We start from the raw sequence: 24,812 nt of genomic DNA on the forward strand, positions 1-24,812 counted from the left end.
TAAAAAATATGTTAATTTAACGTGTTAAAATTTAAAAATAAATTTTAATTATGACATGCATCTTAACATTTATATAAATATATATCATAACCTAAATATAAATAATTTAACAACTTAAATTAGAAAAAATAAAATCCCGGGCGTAGCCCGGGTTAATCCCTAGTATATTTAAAGCATATAAACAGAACAAAAAGGCGGATAGCTTAGCACGAAACGCTAGGAAGAAAACGTATTTTGTAGTTCACATGGATCAAGATCTCCTGGTGTGGTTCACAGAGTCAATATGAGTCTATAAAGTTGTTGAAAAAAAAAAAAAAAAGTAGATTACTCTCATTGGTTTCAGTGGCAACACAAAAACAACATAATAGTGTCTTAAATAAATTTTTTTAAAAAATACTTATATAAGTTGGCATAACTTACTATTTTAGTTTTTTTAATAAATGTTATTTGGTCATTTTCATCCTAGAGTGCTATCTTGTGATAAAAGATATTTTGTGTGTGTTAAGAGAATTGCCCTTGATTTTTTTCGTTTTTTGTTTATATATTGAATGGTGTTTGTTTTATTGATCGATTTCAGTAGCAACACCAAAAAACAGTCTTGTACCTTAGAAAGTCACAAAATAAATCCAAAACAATCATTTTGGAGAAACTTTTTACTTTGTGGGGTTTTTTTTTTTTGGTAAAATACTTTGTGGGGTTTCAATTTGTAAGTTAGTTCATTCGAAATACAAAAATATTACTTATAAGTTAGCATAACCTACCGATACTAAAAACTAACCTACGTTACACAGAAGCATCCATGGACGGGCGATTCTCGCTTCTGAACCAGAGTCGGATACGGGCGTGGAAACGTCCGAAAGCGTGAGAGAAGCACGACTCTAGAATACCTGAGTTCGGAAGCGAATTTGAAGCGAATGCTTCCAACTTAGAAGCGTGTTGTCGTAAAATTGGAAGCGTTAAAAGTCGGTCAAATGGAAAATAATTAAAGTGTTTCAATATTGACAGATGATATAACTGAAGAGACAAAGACAAAAATATTGTTGAAAAAAAAATCAAAGCTAAACGAAGTTTCAATGGTGGATGGATCTCTGCAATTCGGGGCAAGCCGGTGGAGATATTGAACGAGTTTTGATTTTCATTTTATTTGGTTTGTCATGAGCTTTAACTAAATTCAAATATTTTAAAAGCTTTTAAATATTTAATTCGATTGTAACTAGATTTTATATTTTCATAATATACTAATACTACAAAGTAAACATAAAAGGGAATGAACAAAACTTAGGTTCACCCTTTTAAATTCACTCTACTCTTAAAAACCAATTAAAGTATCATTATTAATTAAAAATATTAAATTAAATAAAAAATAGCTAAAAAAATAAATATGCTAATTTTAACGACGCTAACACCGGTAGCGAAACCCTAAACCATAAATTTTAAATTCTAAACCCTATACCTTAAATTATAAACCCAAACCCTATACCCTAAACTCTAATCCTAGACCCTAAACCTAAATTATATACCTTAAACCCAAAAAATAGACTATAAACCTAAACCCTATACGCTAAACCCAAGGTTTAGACCCTAAACCCAAACCGTAAACCTTAACCCAAATCATATAGCATTTAAGTTTAGGTTTAGGGTTTACCGTTTGAGTTTTAGATCTAGGATTTGGTTTTAGGGTATAGGTTTTGGGTTTAGGATTTACGGTTTGGGTTTAGGATTTACCGTTTGGACTTATGGTTAAGGTTTTGGGTTTAGGGTATATAATTTGGGTTTAAGGTTTACGATTTGGGTTTAGGGTGTAGGACTTGGGTTTAGGGTATAGAGTTTAGGTTTATAGTCTAGTTTTTGGGTTTAGGGTATATAATTTAGGTTTTGGGTCTATGATTAGGGTTTAGGGCTTAGGGTTTAGGGTTTAGGGTTTGGGTTTAGAGGTTTGGATTTGGGTTTGGGTTTATAATTTAGGGTATAGGGTTTAGAATTTAAGAGTTAGGGTTTAGGGTTTAGCTGGAAGCGTTAGCGTCGTTAAAATTAGCGTTTTTATTTTTTGTAGCTATTTTTTATTTTATTTAATATTTTTTAATTAATAATCTATGTGTCAATTTGATTACTCCTAAAGGGTGGGGTTAATTTAAAGGTTCACCTTAGGGGGTGAACCTAAATTCTGTCCAAAGGGAAATACCATAAGATAGCACTAAAAAAGTTTATGTCACAAATATAGACTCTAAGAATCAAAATGACCAAAATGTTTCATTAAAGAGGTAAATATACATTTATACCCCTAGGGTTAACTAATCCAAACCTTCGGGTTTAGAGTTAAGGGGTGGAGATTTGGGATTGAGGTTTAAACATTTATAAAATAAAAAATAATTATTAAAAATTTGAAAATAAAATTTTTTTAAAATAGTTTCAATAAGTATTTTCGAATAAAAAAAAAAAATTTGAAAAAAAAAAAAATTCAAAAAAAAAATTATAATTTTTTTTTTTTATAAAAACGTTCGAATTTGAAAACATATAATCTAAAACTATAATTTTTTTTTTTGATTTTTTTATATATCTAGGGTATTAGTGTCATTTTACTTATTAAATGAAACATTTTGGTCATTTTCCTCCTTGTGATCTATTTTTGTGACCAAAACTTGAAAATTGTCTATTTAAGAGAATTGCCCAACATAAAATAGTCTCATTTTAAACTTATAAATACAATTATTTGAATCAATTAAGATTTTCTTTAACAATATATTTCATTTTATATATGGAATATATAATACATATATATATATATATAATAATGAACGTTTCCAATACGTACCCAATTCGAATTTTTTTTTGAAAACTCGATTCAACGTTTTTTTACGCTTCCGCTTCTACGTACCCGCTTCCGATTTCATGCAACATAACGACTAACCAACAACCTGATGAATATGTGACTCATGATATTTTTCAGTGTCTACTATCTTTATAAGCATATGCATTATTTTCTACACTTTCTCGTCCAAACATTTTTCTGGTTTTGAGTGTCTATACAAATATGGATTACCTAATCTTGCAAAAAAATAGTATTGAAGATTTAGAACTGGATAGAAATTCTTATCTATGGATAATTTGGTATCTCTGAAAAGTTCGAAACGTTAAATTATTTAGAGGTATTGACATGGATCTATTAGAGCTGATTAAACATGCAGAAGGAAAATGGCAAGCTTGGTTCGCAGCAAATGCATTAGCCATTATAGAGGCACAATCACCAAAAACAATTGTTCCACAAATTGTTTGTTTACAGAACGTAAGTGTAGTGTATTGCTCATGAACTTCTACATCGCTATATAGTAGTGGTGAATGGGTAATTGTAAAGATGTTTGGAAAAATTTAATTTATGGGTACAAAGAACCAAATAAGACAAGCCTCCTCTCTACATTCAGAGCTAAAACATTAGGTTGGGCAATAGAAAATATGCTGTCAGAATTTTGGAACGGACCGTAAAGATTCGATATCAATGATTGAGAAACCTAATCCATGACTAAACTTCTCAACATAGTTGAAAGAAATAACAACGCCACAACGAAAATATCAATCATTTCAAGATCTCTTATGCACCTCTGACACAAAATGGAATTTGTTGACTCATTAGCTAAAATTGCAAAGCTATTTATAGTGATCTGATTCAAGACCAAAACTTTTTGTGTGAGTTATAGAATAGTTTTAGTGTTAAAAACAAAAAAAAAAACCAACGGGAAAAGATTAATGGGTCTAAAAGAAGAAGCCCATTAGTGATGCAGAACCCAATGAGTTCGTTCTGTGAGCTAGAAATATGGTAAACCTTTCTCAATCAGCGACCGGAGATGACGACTCGAATAGCTCCCGGAGTCGGAGCTAATCTTCTGGGCCAACACTCCGCCGAGAGGAACCAAGAAGCCACTGTTTACGTCGGTGGTCTCGAACCCCAGGTTCTCTTTCTCTCTCCCGAGGAGAAGTCATGTTAGGGTTTTGGATTGATTCATGAGTTTGTTTTGTGTGTGTGATTTAGCTTTCTGAAGAATTGCTTTGGGAACTGTTCGTACAAGCCGGCCCACTTGGTAAGCTCTAACACTTTGATTCATCAATACTCAATAGGCAATGCTCAGTTTGTTCGATAGCTAATGGTTTCTTGTTTAGTGGAACTTGATCTGAATCGATGAACATTCTCACATTAGGTCTTTGTGTTTTTATTTTCTTTTGGGTTCAGTGAACGTCTACGTCCCGAAAGATAGGGTGACAGGTCTTCACCTAGGATATGGATTCATTGAGTTCCGTAGCGAGGAAGATGCTGACTATGTAAGCATTTACTTGTTCCCTTCTTCGGAAGAGTTTTAGACTTCTTTCTGAAGCACAAATGGTAAATGTCCTTTTTGTGCAGGCAATTAAGGTTCTTAACATGATTAAGATCCATGGGAAGCCTATACGTGTTAACAAGGTATCATCCTTGTTTCTGCTGAATCCGTTATCATTTGGGAGCTGCAAGTTTTGCTAACATTTTTGTTTCTCCTGGTTGTAATTGTATTAGGCGTCTCAAGATAAGAAGAGCTTGGACTTTGGTGCTAACCTTTTCATTGGAAACCTTGACCCTGTAAGTATATATGATGGTAACTATACTCTGAAACATTGCTACTTCAACTACAATGGTAATTTTACTATGAAATGTTTGCTACTTTACAGGATGTGGATGAAAAGATTTTGTATGACACTTTCAGCGCATTTGGTGGGATCGCTTCTAATCCTAAGGTTGAATCCTTTATTACTGTTATTATGTCATATATCTGTAATCATATGAGAATTGATTCATATTACGCATATGAGTAATATGCTCTCGACTATTCATTTCAGATAATGCGAGATCCTGATACCGGGAACTCACGTGGTTTCGGTTTCATTAGCTATGACTCCTTTGATGCATCTGATGCTGCTATTGAGGTCATTCTCTTTATTTCTTTTGGCTATCACTTGGCTACGAGAAAGAGTCCCAAACTCCCAATATGTTTCACATAAATAGCTTCTCTATTCAACTAATCCTATGAATGTATATTGCAGTCTATGACCGGACAGTATCTGTGTAATCGTCAGATAACAGTCTCTTACGCATACAAGAAAGACACCAAAGGAGAGCGCCACGGTACTCCAGCAGGTTAGGATCTTTATACTCGTCTCGTCTCTTATCTTAACTTGTTGGTTCAGTTGATTGAAGGAGCAATTATACTTAATAACAACAACAATACATTGCTTTTCTGAATGCAGAGAGGCTTTTGGCTGCCACAAATCCAATTGCCCAGAAAAGCAGACCTCATACTCTATTCGCAAGCGGCCCACCAACTGCTCCTCAAGCTAATGGTATTGCACGTCCGTTTGCCAATGGCGGCATGCAACCTGTTCCGATCCCAGGTCCTCGTCCAACACCTCCACCACCACCTCCACAAGTCTACCAAACTCAGCCACAATCTTGGCAATCTCAGCCGCATCAACAACAACACGGCTTAGCTGTTCCACCGCCCATGCAGATGCAGTATCGTCCTCCTCAAGGAATGCCGCCGCCACCACCTCCCCAGTTTCTTCATCACCAACAAGGTTTCGGCGGTCCAAGGCCACAACCACCACCTCAAGCCATGGGAATGCACCAACATGGGTGGCCCCCGCAACACATGCAGCAAGGTGGACCACCACCGCCACAACAACCTATGCACTACCATCATCCCATGTCTATTCCACCACCACCACCACACCAAGGCTGAGTTTTGTTAACTCTTTTGTAAACCCTTTCTTTCATGACAAGTAATCTCAAGAATTTTTCAAACTTCACTTTTAAAATCTAAGAAAGTATCCAAACCAAAAGCTAGAACAATATGCCATATTGTCTCATGTCTTGTCTCTGAATATCTGCAAGAGAATCTCTTTATCTTTTGTTTAAGAGATAGAGAGAGAAAGAGAGCGTGGAAATTAGTGCGCATGTCTGGTTTCTAGTGTTAATGTTATGCTGCAGAATGTCTGATGCCGTGTGCTTTGGGTTTTACCAGAAATATGCTGTAAAAAACTCAATTACTCACTCTCTGACCCTGGAGGTTGCTTTTTACACTAAACAAGAAAAACCAGACACGAGTGATTGAACAGAGGTAGCTTGCTGTTCTAGTTATGGACCCATTCTCTTTAGTCACTCTTCCAATAGTCTGTCTAACCCTTAAAGAACTGAAGATATGAGAGACACATCTGTATTGCGCTTCTGAGATGCCCAAAAGACCAATATTCAGATTTTTTTTAAAATAAACTCTTGTCTCTTTTGATTTCAATCATTTGTCACTTCGTTTGCCAAGTCAAAATAGTCCATATCGACCGTCCACGTGTCATTTACTAAGCATTTACGATATAAGAAAATATAAAGTGAAACCCTTTATCAAAAAAAAAAAAAAAGAAAAAAGAAAATATAAAGTGAACACATCTGTTCTTTTTTCTCGTGTTGTAGGGTAAAAAATTGTGAAACCTACAGTTCTTAGGTTGCTTGAACTCTTGTTTTATTAACAAATAAACATCATTTGTAATCCCTTATATTTTAATTAAAAATCATTTAATATGTGAACTATGATAATGTGTCAATGCTAGAATTATTCTCAGTCCTTAGAATTTTTTTTTAAATTATTAAAATAAATACAATACATATTATTTATTATTTGGTCTATCTAAACATATATTATACTTCTTATTAAATTAAGATACAATTAATTAGTAATGTATAAAAAAATTCTTAAATAAAAACTACAGAATTACCTAATATGATTTAAAATATATATGAAAATTGATAATTTGGATAATAAAGATTTAGTAACAATTTGTGTACCCTCTATCACTTTTGTTTTATTTCTTTTATTAAAATAAATAAAAATTATATTAATCATATAAAAATATTTAGATTTTTTTATATATGGCATATCTTGAATTTTTTTAAAATGATTATAAATTACTAAAATTGTTAAAAGTCCTACATTGAAAATTTTGTGATGGCTTGTTTATTTATTTTGTTATAAGTAATTAAAAATAATCATAAATTACATGAGTTGGAAATCTCATTTTTCGTGACAGAAAAAGGAAAGCTCATTTAACAAATATCCAAATTAAAATTTATAATTATTTTAATATCATTTATATTAGTATATACCATATAACTAAATATTCCAGTTTCATAATTATAGAAATATGTATCATACTTGAATTGGTAAAAACTAAATATTTATGCAAGTTTAACTTAATCAAACCATTAAAATATATTTTACAATTTTTTTATTATTTAAAAATATTTTTTCTAAAATTATTTATTTAATAAATATTTTTAAAACTATTTATTTCCGCACCTTAGGATTATTACCTAGTTTACTTATTATATTATTAGTTTAGTTGTTGAAAATGTGGTGGATATGTATGTAAGGGACAAATTCAATCATGATTTGGTATTAAAATTATACGATTTTTTGTGTTGAGTTTTAATTTTCATCTCCAACCATAACATTAAATTCTACACTAAAATAAAATTATTAATAATTAATATTTTCTTTTAAAATACATTAATTATTTTTAATTAAATAGTTATATTTTATAGTATTTAGATTTTATTTTTTTATTTTTTAAAATTTGATAATCTTATGTTTTAACTGTTTTTATTTTATTTTTAGTTAGCTCATTTATTAATTTTATGTAAAATATTAGTTAAAATTAGAATTTCATATATTTAAAAATGAAACAAATAGAATAATTATTTTGTATTTTGTTACGATTTGATGTAATTTTTAATACTTATTAGTTATGTTATTAATAAAGTATATAAATAAAACTAAATTTTAATGTTTAGTAATGTTAAACAAAAAATGAAAAATACATAATAATATGATATATTTATTTTTAACTACAAATAAAACACCAAGTTTGATGGTATAATTTTGTGTTTGTTGGAGATGAAATTAAAAAACAACACCAAATTTGGTTTTTCTTGTGACCTACTAGAATTGGCTTTAAGGATTAGAATCTACATCATACAAATTTGATAATTTAATTTGGAGAATTCCAGAGACTGTTCTGAGATAATCATACAAATAGATGCAAGTTCTAATTTGATAAAAGAAATAGTGTCAAACGACGACAAAATAACCAACGTTCTTGATACATATCAAAGAATTCTAAAGATGTAAGACGTTTTTCAGTTTCTTCACAATCACATTTGTACCAAGAACAATCGACTCAAAAGTCGGACAAATGCTCCCGACTTACCATCGACAACAGGTCAACAATTGGTGCATGTGTGAGTTGTACTGGTTTGCATAACTACACCGTTTTAGAGTCCAAAGTACCTTTTAGTGTAGTATGTTGTTACTAAAAAAAAGAGTTATTCTTGGGTTCACCCCCTAATGGAAAATTATCATTTTAAATCTAGTATCTTTTAATTAAGGAAACCAAATAACTTGGCAAATTATATTATTTTTTCAAAATAAAATTTAAAAATAAATAAAAATAATATATAAAAAACGAATTTAAAAAAAAAAAAGGTTGTCAACAAAACACTAAACCCAAAACTCTAATACTAAACCTTAAACTCAAATCCTAAACCCTAAATCTTTGGGTAAACCCTAAATCCTTGGAAAAACACTAAACATGTTGTCAACAAAACACTAAACCCTAAACTCTAATACTAAACCCTAAACTCAAATCCTAAACCCTAAATACTTGGGTAAACCCTAAACCTTTGGAAAAACACTAAACATGTTGTCAACAAAACACTAAACCCTAAACTCTAATACTAAACCCTAAACTCAAATCCTAAACCCTAAATACTTGGGTAAACCCTAAACCTTTGGAAAAACACTAAACATGTTGTCAACAAAACACTACTATTGGTTGGTGAACCTTTAGGTTCAGCCTAGGGGGTGAACCCAAGAAAAAGTCCTAAAAAAAACAAATTCGGAGAAGGTACATAATGATTACAGTTTTAAATCATTACACAGCCGCTTAATCTACCCCTTACATCGACCACTTAATTAAAAATTAGAAAGATAATTGAGTTAAGAAATTACATAAACATTATATGTTTTTTTCTAACATTCATCATAATCAGAGAGTCGAACACTGGACCTTCGGCTGCTGTTATTGCCACCGGAGAACAAAGCAACCCAAACCTCAGAAAACGCTTTGACAATCGCGCGGTGGTGGCGTTTCGCGTTTAGCGTCAAGAAGCAGCTTAGAAGTTGCTCAAGCTCAGCCACTTCAAACATGTTCTTCTCTACTACCATCTCCATCATTGATCCCTTGAAGTCTTCGTACGGATCCTCCGATCTCTTCACCACAGCCACTCCTTCCATCACAACCGGCGACGCCGCCGTACACGGGATTAATCTCTGCACGAAGGACGACAGTCTTGCCGGAGATGGTGGAGGAGAAGGCGACTCGCTTTTCTCCTCAACAACCAACGACGTGTTTTTCTTCCTCGGATGGTTTCTCCGTCGTCTGGTAACACGTGGCAATCCCGAAGAGGAACTTTCCGGCGATAGGTTTGTGGAAGATGGTAAGAGAGTCTCTCTCTCCGTCTCCTCTTCGTATTCTTCGGCGGAGGAAGTGCTCCCTCGCCGCCGTGCGTATCTCTCTTTCTTCACTAAACGTCGGCGATCATCTCCGTCGTATATTTTCCGACGAGGCGTTTCGTATTCTCCACCATCTTCTTGAGTAACCACGTGCCATATTCCCTCGCGTTCCCACTGAAACGTCGGCGTCTGCGGCGGCGACAAAGACGGTGAGTTCCTCCTGGAAACAGCCAACGGTGCAGAAGAGCGTCTCCGACTTGAGCCGCAGCCAAAAGTGGTAAACACGTGTTGTCTTAAAGTAGAACGACGACGCTGTGGCACGGTGGTTATGGGGTTAGCCGGTGGAGGAGATGGGCGGGGAAATGAACGGACAGGATCGAAAGGGAGATCGGAAGGAACTTTTGAACGGCAAGACTTGAAGGAGAGGATTCTTGTTATCTTTAATTTGAAACGTTTCGTCATTATTTTTTCTTATTTTCTCTCCTCATGTTTCTATGTATTATGGAGAAGTGAAGAAGAGTATGAAGCATTTAAAACAGAAGTCACGGTATTGATAAAAATAGACACAATGGACCTATATTCTTATAAAATCATGTTACATTTAATCTATAATTTTATCATTTAAATTTTGGGCATACCAGAAATTTTTATAAGGCTATCAATAATTGGATTTAAACAATAGATGATCCATTAGATTTATAGATAATATAAATTAAATAAATATAATTTAATGTTGTAATACTATACCTCCATATGTTAAATATTATAATATTTGTCGATGTTAACTTTTAAAATTATAAAGATTTTTTATAAATAACAAAAATCAAATTATCTAACAATGATTAATCTTTACTACCTTAAACCGATGAAAACAAATTTTAAACTATATAGTTTATTTTAAAAATTAAACAAAAAGTAAATGTTTAATTATTTACTCGATAATATAAGTCTATGAAGCGAAAAGTTTAATTTTTTAAAAACTTTCTAAATTTGTGAAATGTTACAATATCTTTGAATATGACAATAAAACAATATTTTACTAATCTTTATATATATATAGTTACGATTTTAATAATGAAATAATAATCCGAAAATATATATATAGAAGAAGATAAAAATACATGTGAAAGTTTGAAACAATTTATTCAATGAAAAAATATACCGTAAACTTATTATGTTTTAAAAATTGATAGACACATATATATTATAATATATATCAATTTAGAATTGAAAATAAAATATTTATATAAAAATAAATGAAAACAAAAATCCGTGCGGCTGCGCGGATCGAGATCTAGTCTATATTATTGAAATTAAAGTATCTTTTGGTATGTGAAAACATGAATACCAATATGAATGAAAATTGTTTGGAAATAAAAATATCATTTTTTTTTAATTTATACATTTAGCCATTGCATTTAAAATAAATTAGATACTTCCTTTTTGTATGTCTTTTTATTTACAGATCCTGCCAATGCATTTAAAATCAATTTAAATCTATATTATTAAAATTGAAATGCATTTTGGTACTGTTTGGAAACATGAATATCAGTATAAATGAGAATTGTTTGAAAACATGGATATCAGTATTTTTAGTATTTTTTTTATTTACACATTTAACCATTATATTTACAATAAATTAGGTACTTTCTTTTGTATTTATCTTTATTTACAGATTTTACCACTGCATTTAAAATAAATTTAAATTAATTTATTACAATTTCAAAGCTTATCAAACCAAATCGATATTCATATATTGACCATTTTTAATACTGTACGAATATTAACTAAATCGCATGTACTAAAGGAGATAACTTTTTTAGTATGGTCAATTTAATAATATTCGTATAATATTAATAATGGGTAATGCAAAAAAAAGTAAAAAAAATTAGTATGTTGTTTCATTTTATAATAAATTAACAAAAAAACAACATGTTAATATATAAACAGTATAACTACATCAAATTGCATCAAAGTATAAATTCTTTAATATAATATTATGTACAAATAAGAAAATATTATCAAACATCTATATTATAAAATAATATATTTTATTCTATATGTAAATTACAAAACATAAAAAGTATATATAAATTTACATTAAACACAAGTTATATTAAATATTGGTGTTGGAGCGTGGATCAAGTTCTAATTATATGTTAAGGAACATCCACTTTGTAACTTTATAATTAAAGACGCAAGTAAGAAAGTAATCACTTTGTCTTGTTCCATTTATAGATAAAGAAGAAAAATATAAAGCTGAAACAAATAAATATGAAAAAGAATTAGAGGAAGATGACTTTTGAGGCCTGAGTTGATTATATTGTCTCCTTGGATCCTCTTGTCGTTCGTTTCGAGTAGAGGTGTCAACTGGGCGGGCTGACCATGGGCTAGCCCAGTCCAATTCATTTCGGGCGGACTATGGACGTGTCCAATTAATAAATGGTCGAATTGGACAAAAGATCAATTGGTACATGGTCCAATTGGACAAAGACCAAATGGACAATGAGTGTCCATGAGCTTCATAAAACATACTTTCACGAGTTTAACAAAAGAAAGCATAGTTTTACAATTTAACCCAAAAAACGGTTTTATCGTTAAAATAAAAAATTAACGATTTTGACGGAAAACATAATTTCACAATTTTGACGGAAAAATGTATTTCACAAATTTGGCAGGAAAATGCAATTTCTCGGTTTTGGCGGGAAACATAATTTTTCGGTTTTAACAGGAAAACACATTTTTTCGGTTTTGGCAGGAAACACAATTTCTCGGTTTTGGCGGAAAAACGGAACTTCTCGGATTTTGGCGGGAAAACGCAATTTCTTGGTTTTGGCGGGAAAACGCAATTTTTCGGTTTTGGCGGGAAAACGCAATTTCTCGGTTTTGGCGGGAAAACGAAATTTCTTTGTTTTGGCGGGAAAACGCAATTTCTCGGTTTTGGCGGGAAAACGAAATTTCTTTGTTTTGGCGGGAAAACGCAATTTCTCGGTTTTGGCGGGAAAACACAATTTCTTGGTTTTGGTGGAAAAACACAATTTTTCGGTTTTGGCGGGAAAACGCAATTTTTCGGGTTTGGCGGGAAAACAAAATTTCTCGGTTTTGGCGGAAAAACGTAACTTCTTGGATTTTGGCGGAAAAACGCAATGTCTCGGATTTTGACGGGAAAAAACAATTTCTCGTATTTTGGTGGGAAAACGCAATTTTTCGGTTTAACGGGAAAACACAATTTTTCTGTTTTGGCGGAAAAACGTAACTTCTCGGATTTTGGCAGGAAAATATAGTTTTATAGTTTTGACAAGAAAAAACATACTTTTATAATTTTGGAAAGTAAACATAATTTCAAAATTTTAGAAATAAAATCTAAACTAATAATTGAAAAATAATTATAAATATTATTGGGTGTCCATGGGCATGCCCATTTGGACATGGTCTCTATTGGTCTTGAACATTTGTTTGGACCATTGTCCAATATGGACCACCCATTACTGCCCAAAACTGAAATGGTCCAACTGGTCAAGCCCAATTGGGCCCTGGACAGACCATTTGACAGCTCTAGTTTCGAGGGGAGGTTTCTTCAACGAAGAACGAACTTTTTGGTCCACGAACTTTTTTTTTGGTCACAACTCTACCAAAAAAGAGAACATAAAGGAGAGATCGACGGAAACTCTCCCAGGCACGTCTAGCGAGGTGTGCAACGACTTTCCCCAGCGGATAATAAAGTGATAGTGACTAGTCACTTGCTTGTCAAGATAGGAAAGTTTCCACTGAGTTCTTGTCTTACAACGTTTGGAAGCCCTACTTCTTTACTACAAACAGCATCCTCCACGAAGTTCTTTCCACATCTTGAAGATCGTAGCTCCGGATTTTGAAAGATTTGCAGCAACAGAGCAACTATCTACAAGAGTCTTCGTAGATCCGTGCTCTACCATCACCTACAACCTATCACCTCACGTAAAATGTCTCCAAAACGCCTCACAGCGGAGGAAAAGGGCAAAAGGGTAAAAGAGTAGCTAACACTGAAGATGAAACTATCTACAGGAGAATCAGAGCACCTAGCTTTGATAACTCAGCACTCATCCAACAAAATCTGCGAACTCTCATCGGCAGAGTGACGAGCGCAAAGTATCAACCTATATCACGGTTGCTCGAGGAGCTTCCCCGCAACTGGACACTGAAAGGGAGAGCCTCTGGATCTGACCTAGGTCATGAACGCTTCCAGTTTAGGTTTGACCGAGAGGATGACATCCATAGTGTGCTAAGTAACAGGCCCTACCATTTCAATGGATGGATGGTGATTCTTCAACGCTGGGAACCTGTCATCTCTCAAACCTTCCCCTCCCAGATCCCTTTCTGGATTGATATCAAGGGTCTCCCTCTCCATTTTTGGCATGAAAAAATTATCTACAAATTGGGTCTGAAGCTGGGAACCCTCGATGACTATACTGTATCTGAGACTGCCATAAGAATGCGCATATCACTCAATGGTCTCAAACCCATCACGAAGAACACAATTGTTGATTTCGACACGGAAGAGGAGGCGCGGCTTACCCTTGAGTATGAAGGAATCCAATACATGTGCTACATCTGCAACCGCCTCACGCACTTTGCAAAGGAATGTCCGTGGAAACCTATGCGAGCAACCTCACCAAGCAGAGCCCCGGAGAACCGTCAGACAACGGAATCTGATAACCGTCAGTACTCTTCCTTAAGAGAACCACGTTATAAGCCTTATCCAACACATAAACGCCAGGAGCGTACCTTGCAGGAAGGAGACTATCATCAAAGATTAGACCGCCACAGCAGGCTTTTTGGAGAACGAATCTCTCAGTCACGAGGAGCGGCCAGACCTCTTCGTAATAAAATTGCTCCAGCCCCATATGAACCAACTAGAAGGGGAGCAAATGGGAGGTCAAACTCACCAATCACAAGAGACTATGCCTCGGAAGCTAGAAGATATGGCTCAAAAAACCCATCAGACTACAGAGTTCCGACGAAACCATGAGGACCACAACAGATGTGGAGAGAAAAAGAAAAGCCCCCACCCCCCTCTCGGGAGGACGACCAATCTGTGGATCCTATTACTCCTGCCCCTGAAGACCAGTACCAGCCGTTCGAGCACAGCTCCCTGGGAAGGAATCTAGCCATAAGTGATTTCCCACAAGTCGCTAGGATCCCTACCACAGAAGAGGTAATGCAGGAACTGGTAGATGTGTCGATCCAATATACCAACTGTGCTGACCCAGTGGAAAGAGAAGCCAGACATCAACGAGTTTTGCAGAGTAATGCTGAGGGCATCATGGAAAAAACAGCAGCTTCTATCATTGCTGCAGCAGCTAGCACAAGTATAAATGAACCTCATATTCTCTTGGCCCCTGCGAATACATCTCGCATAATTCCAGATGAGCCTGAAGTAGCCATACTCCCCACGTCTGCTCCTATCTTACTCCCTGGCCCTGGAAGTAGTATACCGAAGCGCAGAGGTAGACCCCCAAAGGAGAAAAAGCAATCTCCAGGAGCAAAAGTCCTATATGGAGCAAGCTTGCGGAAACGCAATCTCACTCTGATCCATACATCTCCAGCCAGACGGCCGACAGCAGTTCCTAGACAAGGTCAAGCATCTACGTCAAGAAATGGAAATCAAAATGTCACAGATAAAGGGAGACCACAAATGACAATCATACCTCCAAGTGTGAAACCGCAGAAGGATTTTCACACCCAAGAGCCTCCTCTTCCTTAGCTGTACTGAGCTGGAACTGTCGAGGGTTGGGGAATCCCAAGACAGTCCAGCGCTTAAAAGATCTCCATAAACTTCACACGCCTGATATTCTATTTCTAATGGAGACAAAAAACCCTGACAGCTTCGTGCTAAAGGAGCTACAAGACCTCTGTTACGACTCTCACTTTCTAGTACCCCCCCATGGACATGGAGGAGGTGGCTTAGCCCTGCTATGGAACAGAAACATCGATATCCAAATTATATCAGCTTGCCATAATTACATCGACACGGTAAGTGTGGTTAAGGGACAGTCCTTCAATAGTACCTTCACGTATGGCGCCCCTGAAGTACGTAACCGTCAAGAGGTGTGGAACACTCTGTCTGCAATCCCTGCATCACGCCCTGGACCGTGGTTCCTGACAGGGGATTTCAACGAGATTATTGAAAATGCTGAAAAAACAGGAGGAGCTGATAGATCAGAAAATAGTTTCGTACCTTTCTGAAGCTTTTTATCTCAAAGCGATCTCTTTGATATACAACACTCAGGTAACTTCTTATCCTGGAGAGGGAAGCGTGGCAAACATGTTGTGCACTGTAGACTAGATAGATCGATTGCAAATAGTGACTGGTCAGATATCTTCCCACACAGTCGTAGTCACTATCTTCGGTATGAGATCTCTGACCACAGACCCCTTCTTACAATTTTCGATCCTACAAAGAAGAAGCCAAAGAGAATTTTCAGATACGACAGAAGGCTTCGTTCAAACCAACAAGTAACAGACATTGTAGAAAGGGCTTGGAATGAACATCCTGGATCTCAGGTTACCTCCAGAATCTCACAATGTCGCAAGGCTATAGCGGATTGGAGCCGCACCCAGTATCTCAATAGCAGAAAGAAGATTGAGTATCTACAGGAGGCTCTGGACAAAGCACTCTCAGCTACTGATGCAGATGATGCAGATGATGCAGATATCTCGAATTTAAACCTCTCTCTACTCCAAGCTTATAGATCTGAATAGGAGTTTTGGAAACAAAGAAGTAGACAGTTATGGCTTTCTTTGGGAGACAAGAACACGGGATACTTCTATGCTGCTACAAAAGGGAGAAAAGCGAGAAATAGATTATCAATGATAGAAGACTCAAGTGGCGAAGTATACTACGAAGAGGAAAAAATCGTGGACACTATATCTATATACTTCGCAGATATCTTCACCTCATCAAGTAGAGATTGCATGCCGACCATCCACCAAGCTTTGTCACCAAAGGTTACACACGAAATGAATGAGCAGTTAATAAAGCTTCCGAGTGATGATGAGATCAGGATGGGGATGTTCTCAATACATCCAGACAAAGCCCCTGGACCAGATGGGTTCTCTGCTAGCTTTTTCCAATCAAATTGGGCAACTGTGGGTCCTGCAATCACAGCAGAGATACGACATTTCTTCAGCAATGGCCATCTACCAGCCACGGTGAACTCAACTTTCATTAGACTGTTCCCTAAGATAAAAGACCCGAAGTTGGTCTCAGATTACAGGCCTATTGCTCTATGTAATGTCTACTATAAGGTGATCTCAAAGATCCTATCTCTACGCTTAAAACCCATTCTCCAGTCAGTCATCTCGGAAAACCAATCTGCTTTCATACCTAGGAGAGCGATTGCAGATAACGTACTGATCACGCATGAGACGCTCCACTACCTAAAAACGTCAAAGGCCAAAAAACAGTGCTCCATGGCAGTTAAGACTGACATGAGCAAAGCGTATGATCGCTTAGAGTGGAGTTTTATAAAGGCAATAATGATGAGACTAGGCTTTCATGAGAAGTGGGTTACCTGGGTCATGGAATGCATCTCCACGGTTTCATACTCTTTCTTGATCAACGACTCAGTCCTTGGAAGAGTTGTACCTCAGCGGGGGATCCGACAGGGAGATCCTCTGTCCCCCTACATCTTCATCCTCTGCAGTGAAGTTTTGTTAGGATTATGCGCAAAAGCTCAAAGAGATGGCTGTCTGGCGGGTGTTAAAGTGGCAACAAACTGTCCACGAATAAATCACTTACCTTTTGCCGATGACAACATGTTCTTTATCTGATCAGACGAGAGAAGCTGCTCCACGCTGATGAAGATCCTGAACCTGTACGAGGAAGCATCAGGTCAAAAGATCAACATCGATAAATCATCAATCACATTTGCAAGGAAAACGAGTTCATCAGCGAGGTTTAGGGCAAAACAGATACTCAATATAACAAGGGAGGGAGGGGTAGGCAAATACCTCGGACTCCCAGAGCACTTTGGACGCCGCAAGAAGGACCTTTTCGCCTCCATTGTCGATAGGATTCAGCAACGAGCAATCTCTTACTCGTCTAGATATCTATCCACTGTAGGCAAGATGACTCTTCTCCAATCAGTCCTATCGGCAATACCAACATTCCCTATGTCCTGTTTCCAACTACCGGTTAGCTTATGCAAGAAGATACAATCTGTGCTAACACGTTTTTGGTGGGATGCAAATGATGGAACAAAGAAAATGTGCTGGATCTCTTGGGATAAACTCACTATGCCAAAAAGTATGGGAGGACTAGGGTTCAAGGACATTCAACGGTTCAACACAGCTCTCCTAGCAAAACTACCCTGGAGAATGCTAACGATCCTAACTGCTTACTAGCAAGAGTGCTGATGGGCAAATATTGCCAAAACAACAGCCTTCTAAAAGTGCAACCAGAGAAATCAGCCTCTCATGGATGGAGAGGAATACTAGCGGGAAGAGACTTACTGATTGAACAACTGGGGAAAGTAGTCGGAGATGGATCGACCACAAAGGTCTGGAGAGACCCGTGGATTTCAACTTCCTCTGCGCTAATGCCTTTTGGACCTGTAAGAGAAGAGGAAAGTGATTTATATGTGTCTGATCTGCTTTTGCGAGATAAAGGAAGCTGGAACATTGCAAGAATTGAAGAGCTACTACCTACGCTTAAGAATGAGATCATGGCAATTCGACCAAGCATAACGGGACAACAAGATTCCTACATCTGGTACCCTGTAGCCTCAGGAGCATACACAGCAAAATCAGGATATGCGGCAGCTTCTGAGCAAAAAGTACAGGAGATAACCCAACCTGCAACATCAACAACCTTCAAGTGGCATAAGGCAGTGTGGAATGTGGCTTGTTCTCCGAAGCTTAAACTCCTTGTCTGGAAAACACTCCATGAAGCTTTACCTACGGGTCAGAACCTGCAACGACGGGGAGTAATTAACAATATCTCATGCATCCACTGCGGGGGATCTGAATCTGTGAACCCCCTTTTCCTACATTGTACCTTTGCTGCGACTGTGTGGAACCTCGTTCCTCTCCAATCACCGTTCTGCTCAACTATGTGCCCATCAATAGCCATCGCACTTGAAGCTTCGAGCAATTGGACTTGCCTTCCACCGACGGGAGTGTCAATAAACACACTCTTTTGGATCATGTGGGCGTTGTGGAACACACGAAACCAAATCTTATTTGAGTCGCGTCACACCAATCACCCTCAGAAGTGGTCTCCAAGGCTTTGGCAGCAGCTAGGGAATGTCAGCTTGCTCAGAACCCAATCGACACCTCACGTAATGCGCAAAAGGAGCCATCTATCACTCTGACGCCGGCGATCCCCTCAGGGACAATCCTATGCAATAGCGACGCAGCGTGGGATAAGAACTCGGAATCGACGGGACTTGGATGGATATTTACATCTCCAGGAACCCCAACTCTTCAAGGCGCCCAATTTCAGACTCACGTGCAATCGGTCCTCCTGGTTGAAGCCCTAGCGGTACGATCTGCCCTCCAACACGCCATTCGTCTTGGCTACACACAAATCTGGCTTAGATCAGATTCTCTTGTGCTCATCAGAGCCATCACTTCGATCAACAAACCGAAGATCATCCACGGAGTTCTCTCGGATATCGGAGCTTTATCACTTTCCTTTGCTTTCTGTTTTTTCTCTTTTATTCCTCGGGAGTTTAATGGACCTGCGGACCACTTAGCAAAAAGTTCTCTTTGTAACCGGGCCTCCTTGGGCCTAGACTTCTAGTTTCTTATTAATGAAAGATGGTTGATCAAAAAAAAAGAACGAACTTTTTGTTTCACTAGACATATACGTTTTTCTCATGAAATTAAGAATATTTTATAAACTTTTACCTTAGTATTAGATAGTTAGAACGAGTTATTTTCTCTCGAGTGGTAACTTCTAAAGTATGATATATTTGACTAGTAAATAATGTATTTAAGTTATGATATGGCTGGTCTTTGTGATTCGAACTCTATACAGGTTAACTTTCGGATTTGAATTTGGATAGGATTAGGTTATTTAAAAAGTTAAAAGATTGTTAAATTTGCATAGAGTTATGTTATATATGTGTAGAGTTTTGTGTATTTAAAAAATCTATTAAATTTATGTTATAATTAAGAATTCTAAGAATTCAAGAGATATGTATAGTAATTTAACATAATACTATACATATCTCTTTTCTAATTCTAAAAAGATATGCATACTATTATAAAATTATATTCATTGAATTAAATAATTAAGAATTATTATCTCGAGAACAGTAGATTTCAACATAACTAATAAAAACAAAACATTTGAATAAAATTTATAAACCATCAAACCAATAACAATAAAAAGAAATGTTAAAATTTATAGTTAGTAGGGTTTTTACTTTTTACAAAATTGTTAGAATGTATTTTTTTTAAAGAATTGTTAAAATGTATTAATCATTGACAATAGAATTCGAGCTAGTTGTATGAACCTAGTCTATGTCCTTCTAACTGCACTTTTGTTCAATTCCTCGCCGGAAAGTCTGTCTCGATGTCAAAAGAAAAGAAAAAAATATAATTCGAGAACCATATTAAATGAATATCTAACTCCTAAAACTAATAAAAGTTTAATGAAGCAAAATTGGTAATGGATTCCAAAAATTTTTTTTGATGTACTATTGTTTATTTTAAATTATGAATCGATTTATGATTTTCAAATCTTAGGATTTCTAACTGATCTTCAAAAACAAGTGATAATTTTTTCTTGTTTATATTTTAATTGTTCTTCAAGTAGTACTCAGAGAGATATAGACAGGTGAGACTAGTTTCATTCTCTTGGTTATATTTTCTGTCCATCATTTTCATAAACCAAGCAATGGGTTCATGTCCTGATTATATCTTCTCTCTAGAATAGTATATTTGTGTTACAACATTTGAAATTATGGTGATGATAAGCATTCTTATATCCACGTGATGAAATGCATATACATATCAAGAGCGCCATCATATTCAGACCAATGTTGTAAGCTTTGTCTATTATCTGTGAGTTGTTAGTGATCATGGCGCAGAAACCTATTCTTGAATCGATCAAAGAGTTTTCTAAAATAACTTTTTCAAGACCAACTTTTTTTTGATGAATTGGATCAAATCTCACAAAGAAATAAGAGAAAGCGCTATTATCTTAAATTATCAAAGTATGGAAAACATAAGAACCTCAACTCTGCTTCTTTTCGAATAGACAAACCCCAAAAGAAAAATGATAACATAAACTTATCTAAAAAAGGAAATAAAACTAAAGCCAAACCATATAAGCTAAAGGAAAAATATTTGAAAATATAAGATTTTATATGTTGGCGCCAATGTCATAGATGCTGCTGCATCAGATCATAACATATTATATTTAATCTTACATATAGAAGTTTCTTGCTTCTCATAACGCTAATGAGGGTGCAAAGGATGATGAGTAGATGAAACAAAAGAAGATTTATGAGTCCTGCTACTGTAAACAAAAGGAAAGACTGATCTTGAACAAGTGGAGCTAGTTTACTTCCATATGCATAAGAAAACTGGTACCCCATCTTTCGTGTGGGATCATTTTACAAGAATCATAGTCAATAATGACAAATGCAAATGTCATTATTGTGGAAGAACAATGAGTTGGGTAGTATTAAGTTGGGGAAAGTATCTGAAGGTATTTTCAAGGAGTCGTGCAATGACATGCTTATTTTGGGAGTTATTATTGCATCATGTCAAACTTTGCAAGCCTCATTCTTAGAGAATAGCCACTCGAGAGATAGTGGAAATGTATGTGGAATGGAAATCAGTTATGTGGAAGGTGCTGATGCTAATAAGCAAAAGTTCTATCTTATGACACATATAAGTTTTCTCCAATTGACGATAGCTAGGTACATGGTTTATACATCATGTTTCATTTCTACAAGTTGGCACTTACTAACGCTATCATTGGTTCTAAGAATATTTGGATCGTCAAGGAGCAACCATATATGTCTTCTTGAGTGTTTAGATGAGTGGGTATAGGGAAGAGTATTGACTATATATCGAAAACCCCTTGTCAACACTTTGCTTTACAAGAGTTTATGGTTGCATTCAATTCGATAGGAGATGATGCAATGATTTTTAGTGCTGAAACTACACTAATATAGTGTGTTTTTGACACTATAATAGTATTATAGGTTGGATATGCCATAAAAGAACAAAGTACTGTAAAATACAGTTGAGTCATATTTTAATAAGAGAAGATAACAATTATCCGCCCAAGTACCGTACATTCAGCCATATTCACAACATAGATAATGAAAGGCTAAAAAGGAGAAACATGCATTTTATTTAGATAAATTAAATAAGTTGGGAAGCCACTAAACAAAAGAATCAACATAGATAATGAAAGACTAAAAAGGAGAAACATGCATTTTATTTAGATAAATTAAATAAGTTGGGAAGCCACTAAACAAAAGAACTCTTAAGCATGCTCTTTCTTTACCATCACAATTGTTTGAAAGCTTCGCTGTCACTTACTCCATCGCCTCCAGTTTGATCTTCTTAGATCCACCATGTATATTGCTGCTTAGTTTGTGATATTTGTTTTTAATCCTTGCACGATACCTCTCATCTCTTTCTTTTTTCGTCTCATCCTTGTAGTGAGATGACATATGTGCAGCAAATTTCTGTGATGTGTTAAACACACTGTTGCACTTGGGACATGTATATGGACCGTATTTCTCATATGGCAAACTATGTGTCCGACCATCATATTGAACATCATAACTTCTCCCGTCTTCATCAGAATTGTAATTATCATGAGATTTGATTGGTTTAGGGCTTTTCCTTGACGATTGACCTTCTTGGAGAACATGTAGGTCATGGTTGTACTTTGATGACGAAGAAAACATGTCCAGATGCTGACGATAAGGAGAGTCTTGGTGAGGAATGGCATTAACCGGTTTAGGGTTCAAGATCCCACAGTTTTTATCAAGAAAGGTTGGACGATAAGATGTAGGACGATTCCACATATTGGTTTTAAAATCCATGTCATGTTGGACACGTGCAATATCATTTTGGATATTGTAAATTTGATTGCTAGGAACAATTGCAGAAAACCTATTTGTAATTGTTTGGGTGAAAGAGACTTGAGAATATTGAGGATTATTTGTAATAGGAAAACAATTAGCACCAAGAACAGAATCACTTTCACTATTCATATGATAATTCATATGTGAATTGTTCAATCCAAAAGAAGATGAAGAGACATGTGAATTTTGGTAGCAAGAAAAAGAGGGAGAAGAAGAGAATAAACCTCTATGGTTCATGTGATCAGAGGTAGTGAACATCGATCGAGTTGTTTTGGAATTATGATTCCTGAAGTTGGGAACAAAACCATGATAGTTTGTAGTATCATCCCCATAAGAGCTGAATATGTTTGGGTTTGAAGACATTTTGAAAGATAGATAGTATTTTACATGGGTTGCTTATGCATCCTTTTATAAAGCCTCCATTAAAAAAAAAAGAAGCTAAACAAGATTCATAAGAAAATTTAGTTTAAAATATGAAAGGAAAAATATCTACTCTAAATTATAAGTCAAATAAAAATCCTTAATTTCTTATTTAGTTTTCCAAAAATGTCTCTATTTATATTATAATATATGGATACAATAAAAAGTTGATTTATTGTCATTTACATAGATTCGATAGTTAGTCTAGAAGGTAAATGATATCCAAATCTAGATTTTCTGTGTAAACATTTTAATGTTATTTACTTTAGGATGGATATACATTCCGGTGCGTGATTGACGTTTTCTTATCCATCTTTACTTTTTGTGGTATATATAGCGGTGATTCTGCTGACAAAAAAAATATAATGGTGATTCTATAAAATGATTATATACATATATGATAATATACTTCTGAAAATAGAATCACCATTATATATTCCATTAAATCTTTTTGTTAATGAAATTTCATATATGACCTAAAGTTTGTATGTTTTGTTTATATGAGATAATAGTTAAACATAGTATTTACAATCTGGTTTTTCACATTGTGTAAATTTATAACACTTTTTTTTAGTGTTTTGTTCGACGTAGTTCTTGTATAATGGTTTATCTTTCTTAAGTAATTTACTTTATCAACATATAATGAATATCAATATATTCTTCCATATTTGGTACACAAGCTTCATAATTTAAAATAATTAAGCAGACAAACATCATTATTTTCAAGAAAAAATTCTAGATAGTTTTAATTTCAACATTTTATTCAGTATTCCTGATATTGTGTAAATTTAATAAAAACTTAAGCAAATCTTAAGTTTGTATTAAAATTATTTACAATAGTATTTACTAAATTCAAATGAATATGTATATATGTTAAGTTTATATTTTTTTAAAATCGAAAATATTAAAGAGAAATTCCCTAAGATAGCACTAATTTTTTTTTTTTATCAAAAATAAAGCATACAAGGATTAAAATTACCAAAATATGTTTCATTAAAGAGATAAAATACACTTATATTCATATGGTTAACTAATTAAGATATAGAATATAGATATGAGGGGTGGAGTTTATGATTTTGTTTTAAAAATAATTACAATTAATATTTAAAAATAGTTTCAGAGAGAATTTTTGGGTTTTAAATAAAATTTTGAAAAATAAAATTCGATATTTTTTGAAATTTTTTTATATAATTTTATTTCCATTTCAGTAATAATATATCTATATATATTTATATATCTATAAAATAAGAATATGAGATTTTTTCTTACTTTTTTTAATGAAATATATTTTGTTAGTGCGTTTTATTTTGGTAATAAAACCTATTTTAGGATCTTTTGATAGATTTGTAACCTTACTAAAATTCATGCAATACGAATCAAATTAAAATGAGCTAATTAATAAAATTAAAATTGAGCTGGATTTTGCTAATCTTAATGTTAACCTAGCCCACCAAACAGTAACTAAGAAAAAGTTGTTAACAATAACGTTTCGGAAAATACCTTAGATTTTTTTTTTGAGCAACCAAGGACTATATTAATTTAAGAGGAAGTTTACAACTAAGGAGAGTGAAGAGCTGACTTCACAAGACGATCAAAAACAGAGTTTTGATCTCTCGGAATAAGAGAAAACATAATGAAATCAAACAAGTGGGATAAGCACTCGACATCCATGAAAACTCACAGAGCTCCATCGAATACAACTTCAAGTGTAAAG

General features: G+C 34.7%; 3 protein-coding genes across 3 annotated transcripts; 1 reads left to right on the plus strand and 2 right to left on the minus strand.

Annotated features, from left to right (window-relative positions):
* Positions 1–3,801: 3,801 nt before the first annotated feature.
* Positions 3,802–5,994, plus strand: LOC106303608 (splicing factor 3B subunit 4-like). Its single transcript, XM_013739894.1, has 9 exons — positions 3,802–3,944; positions 4,025–4,073; positions 4,223–4,311; positions 4,394–4,450; positions 4,541–4,603; positions 4,693–4,758; positions 4,861–4,947; positions 5,065–5,158; positions 5,269–5,994. The coding sequence occupies exons 1-9, from the start codon at positions 3,840–3,842 to the stop codon at positions 5,757–5,759; spliced, it is 1,101 nt and encodes a 366-aa protein (XP_013595348.1). The 5' UTR covers positions 3,802–3,839; the 3' UTR covers positions 5,760–5,994.
* Positions 5,995–8,965: 2,971 nt separating this feature from the next.
* LOC106304512 (transcription repressor OFP7-like) lies at positions 8,966–10,113 on the minus strand. The gene has a single exon (XM_013740917.1). It carries the CDS (start codon positions 10,041–10,043, stop codon positions 9,099–9,101), a length of 945 nt encoding a protein of 314 aa, XP_013596371.1. The 5' UTR covers positions 10,044–10,113; the 3' UTR covers positions 8,966–9,098.
* An 11,931-nt stretch (positions 10,114–22,044) lies between these two features.
* Positions 22,045–23,041, minus strand: LOC106305307. The gene has a single exon (XM_013741687.1). It carries the CDS (start codon positions 23,039–23,041, stop codon positions 22,121–22,123), a length of 921 nt encoding a protein of 306 aa, XP_013597141.1. The 3' UTR covers positions 22,045–22,120.
* Between the last annotated feature and the right edge of the window lie 1,771 nt (positions 23,042–24,812).

The sequence above is a fragment of the Brassica oleracea genome, chromosome C7, assembly GCF_000695525.1.
Source record: "Brassica oleracea var. oleracea cultivar TO1000 chromosome C7, BOL, whole genome shotgun sequence".
Taxonomy (NCBI): domain Eukaryota; kingdom Viridiplantae; phylum Streptophyta; class Magnoliopsida; order Brassicales; family Brassicaceae; genus Brassica; species Brassica oleracea.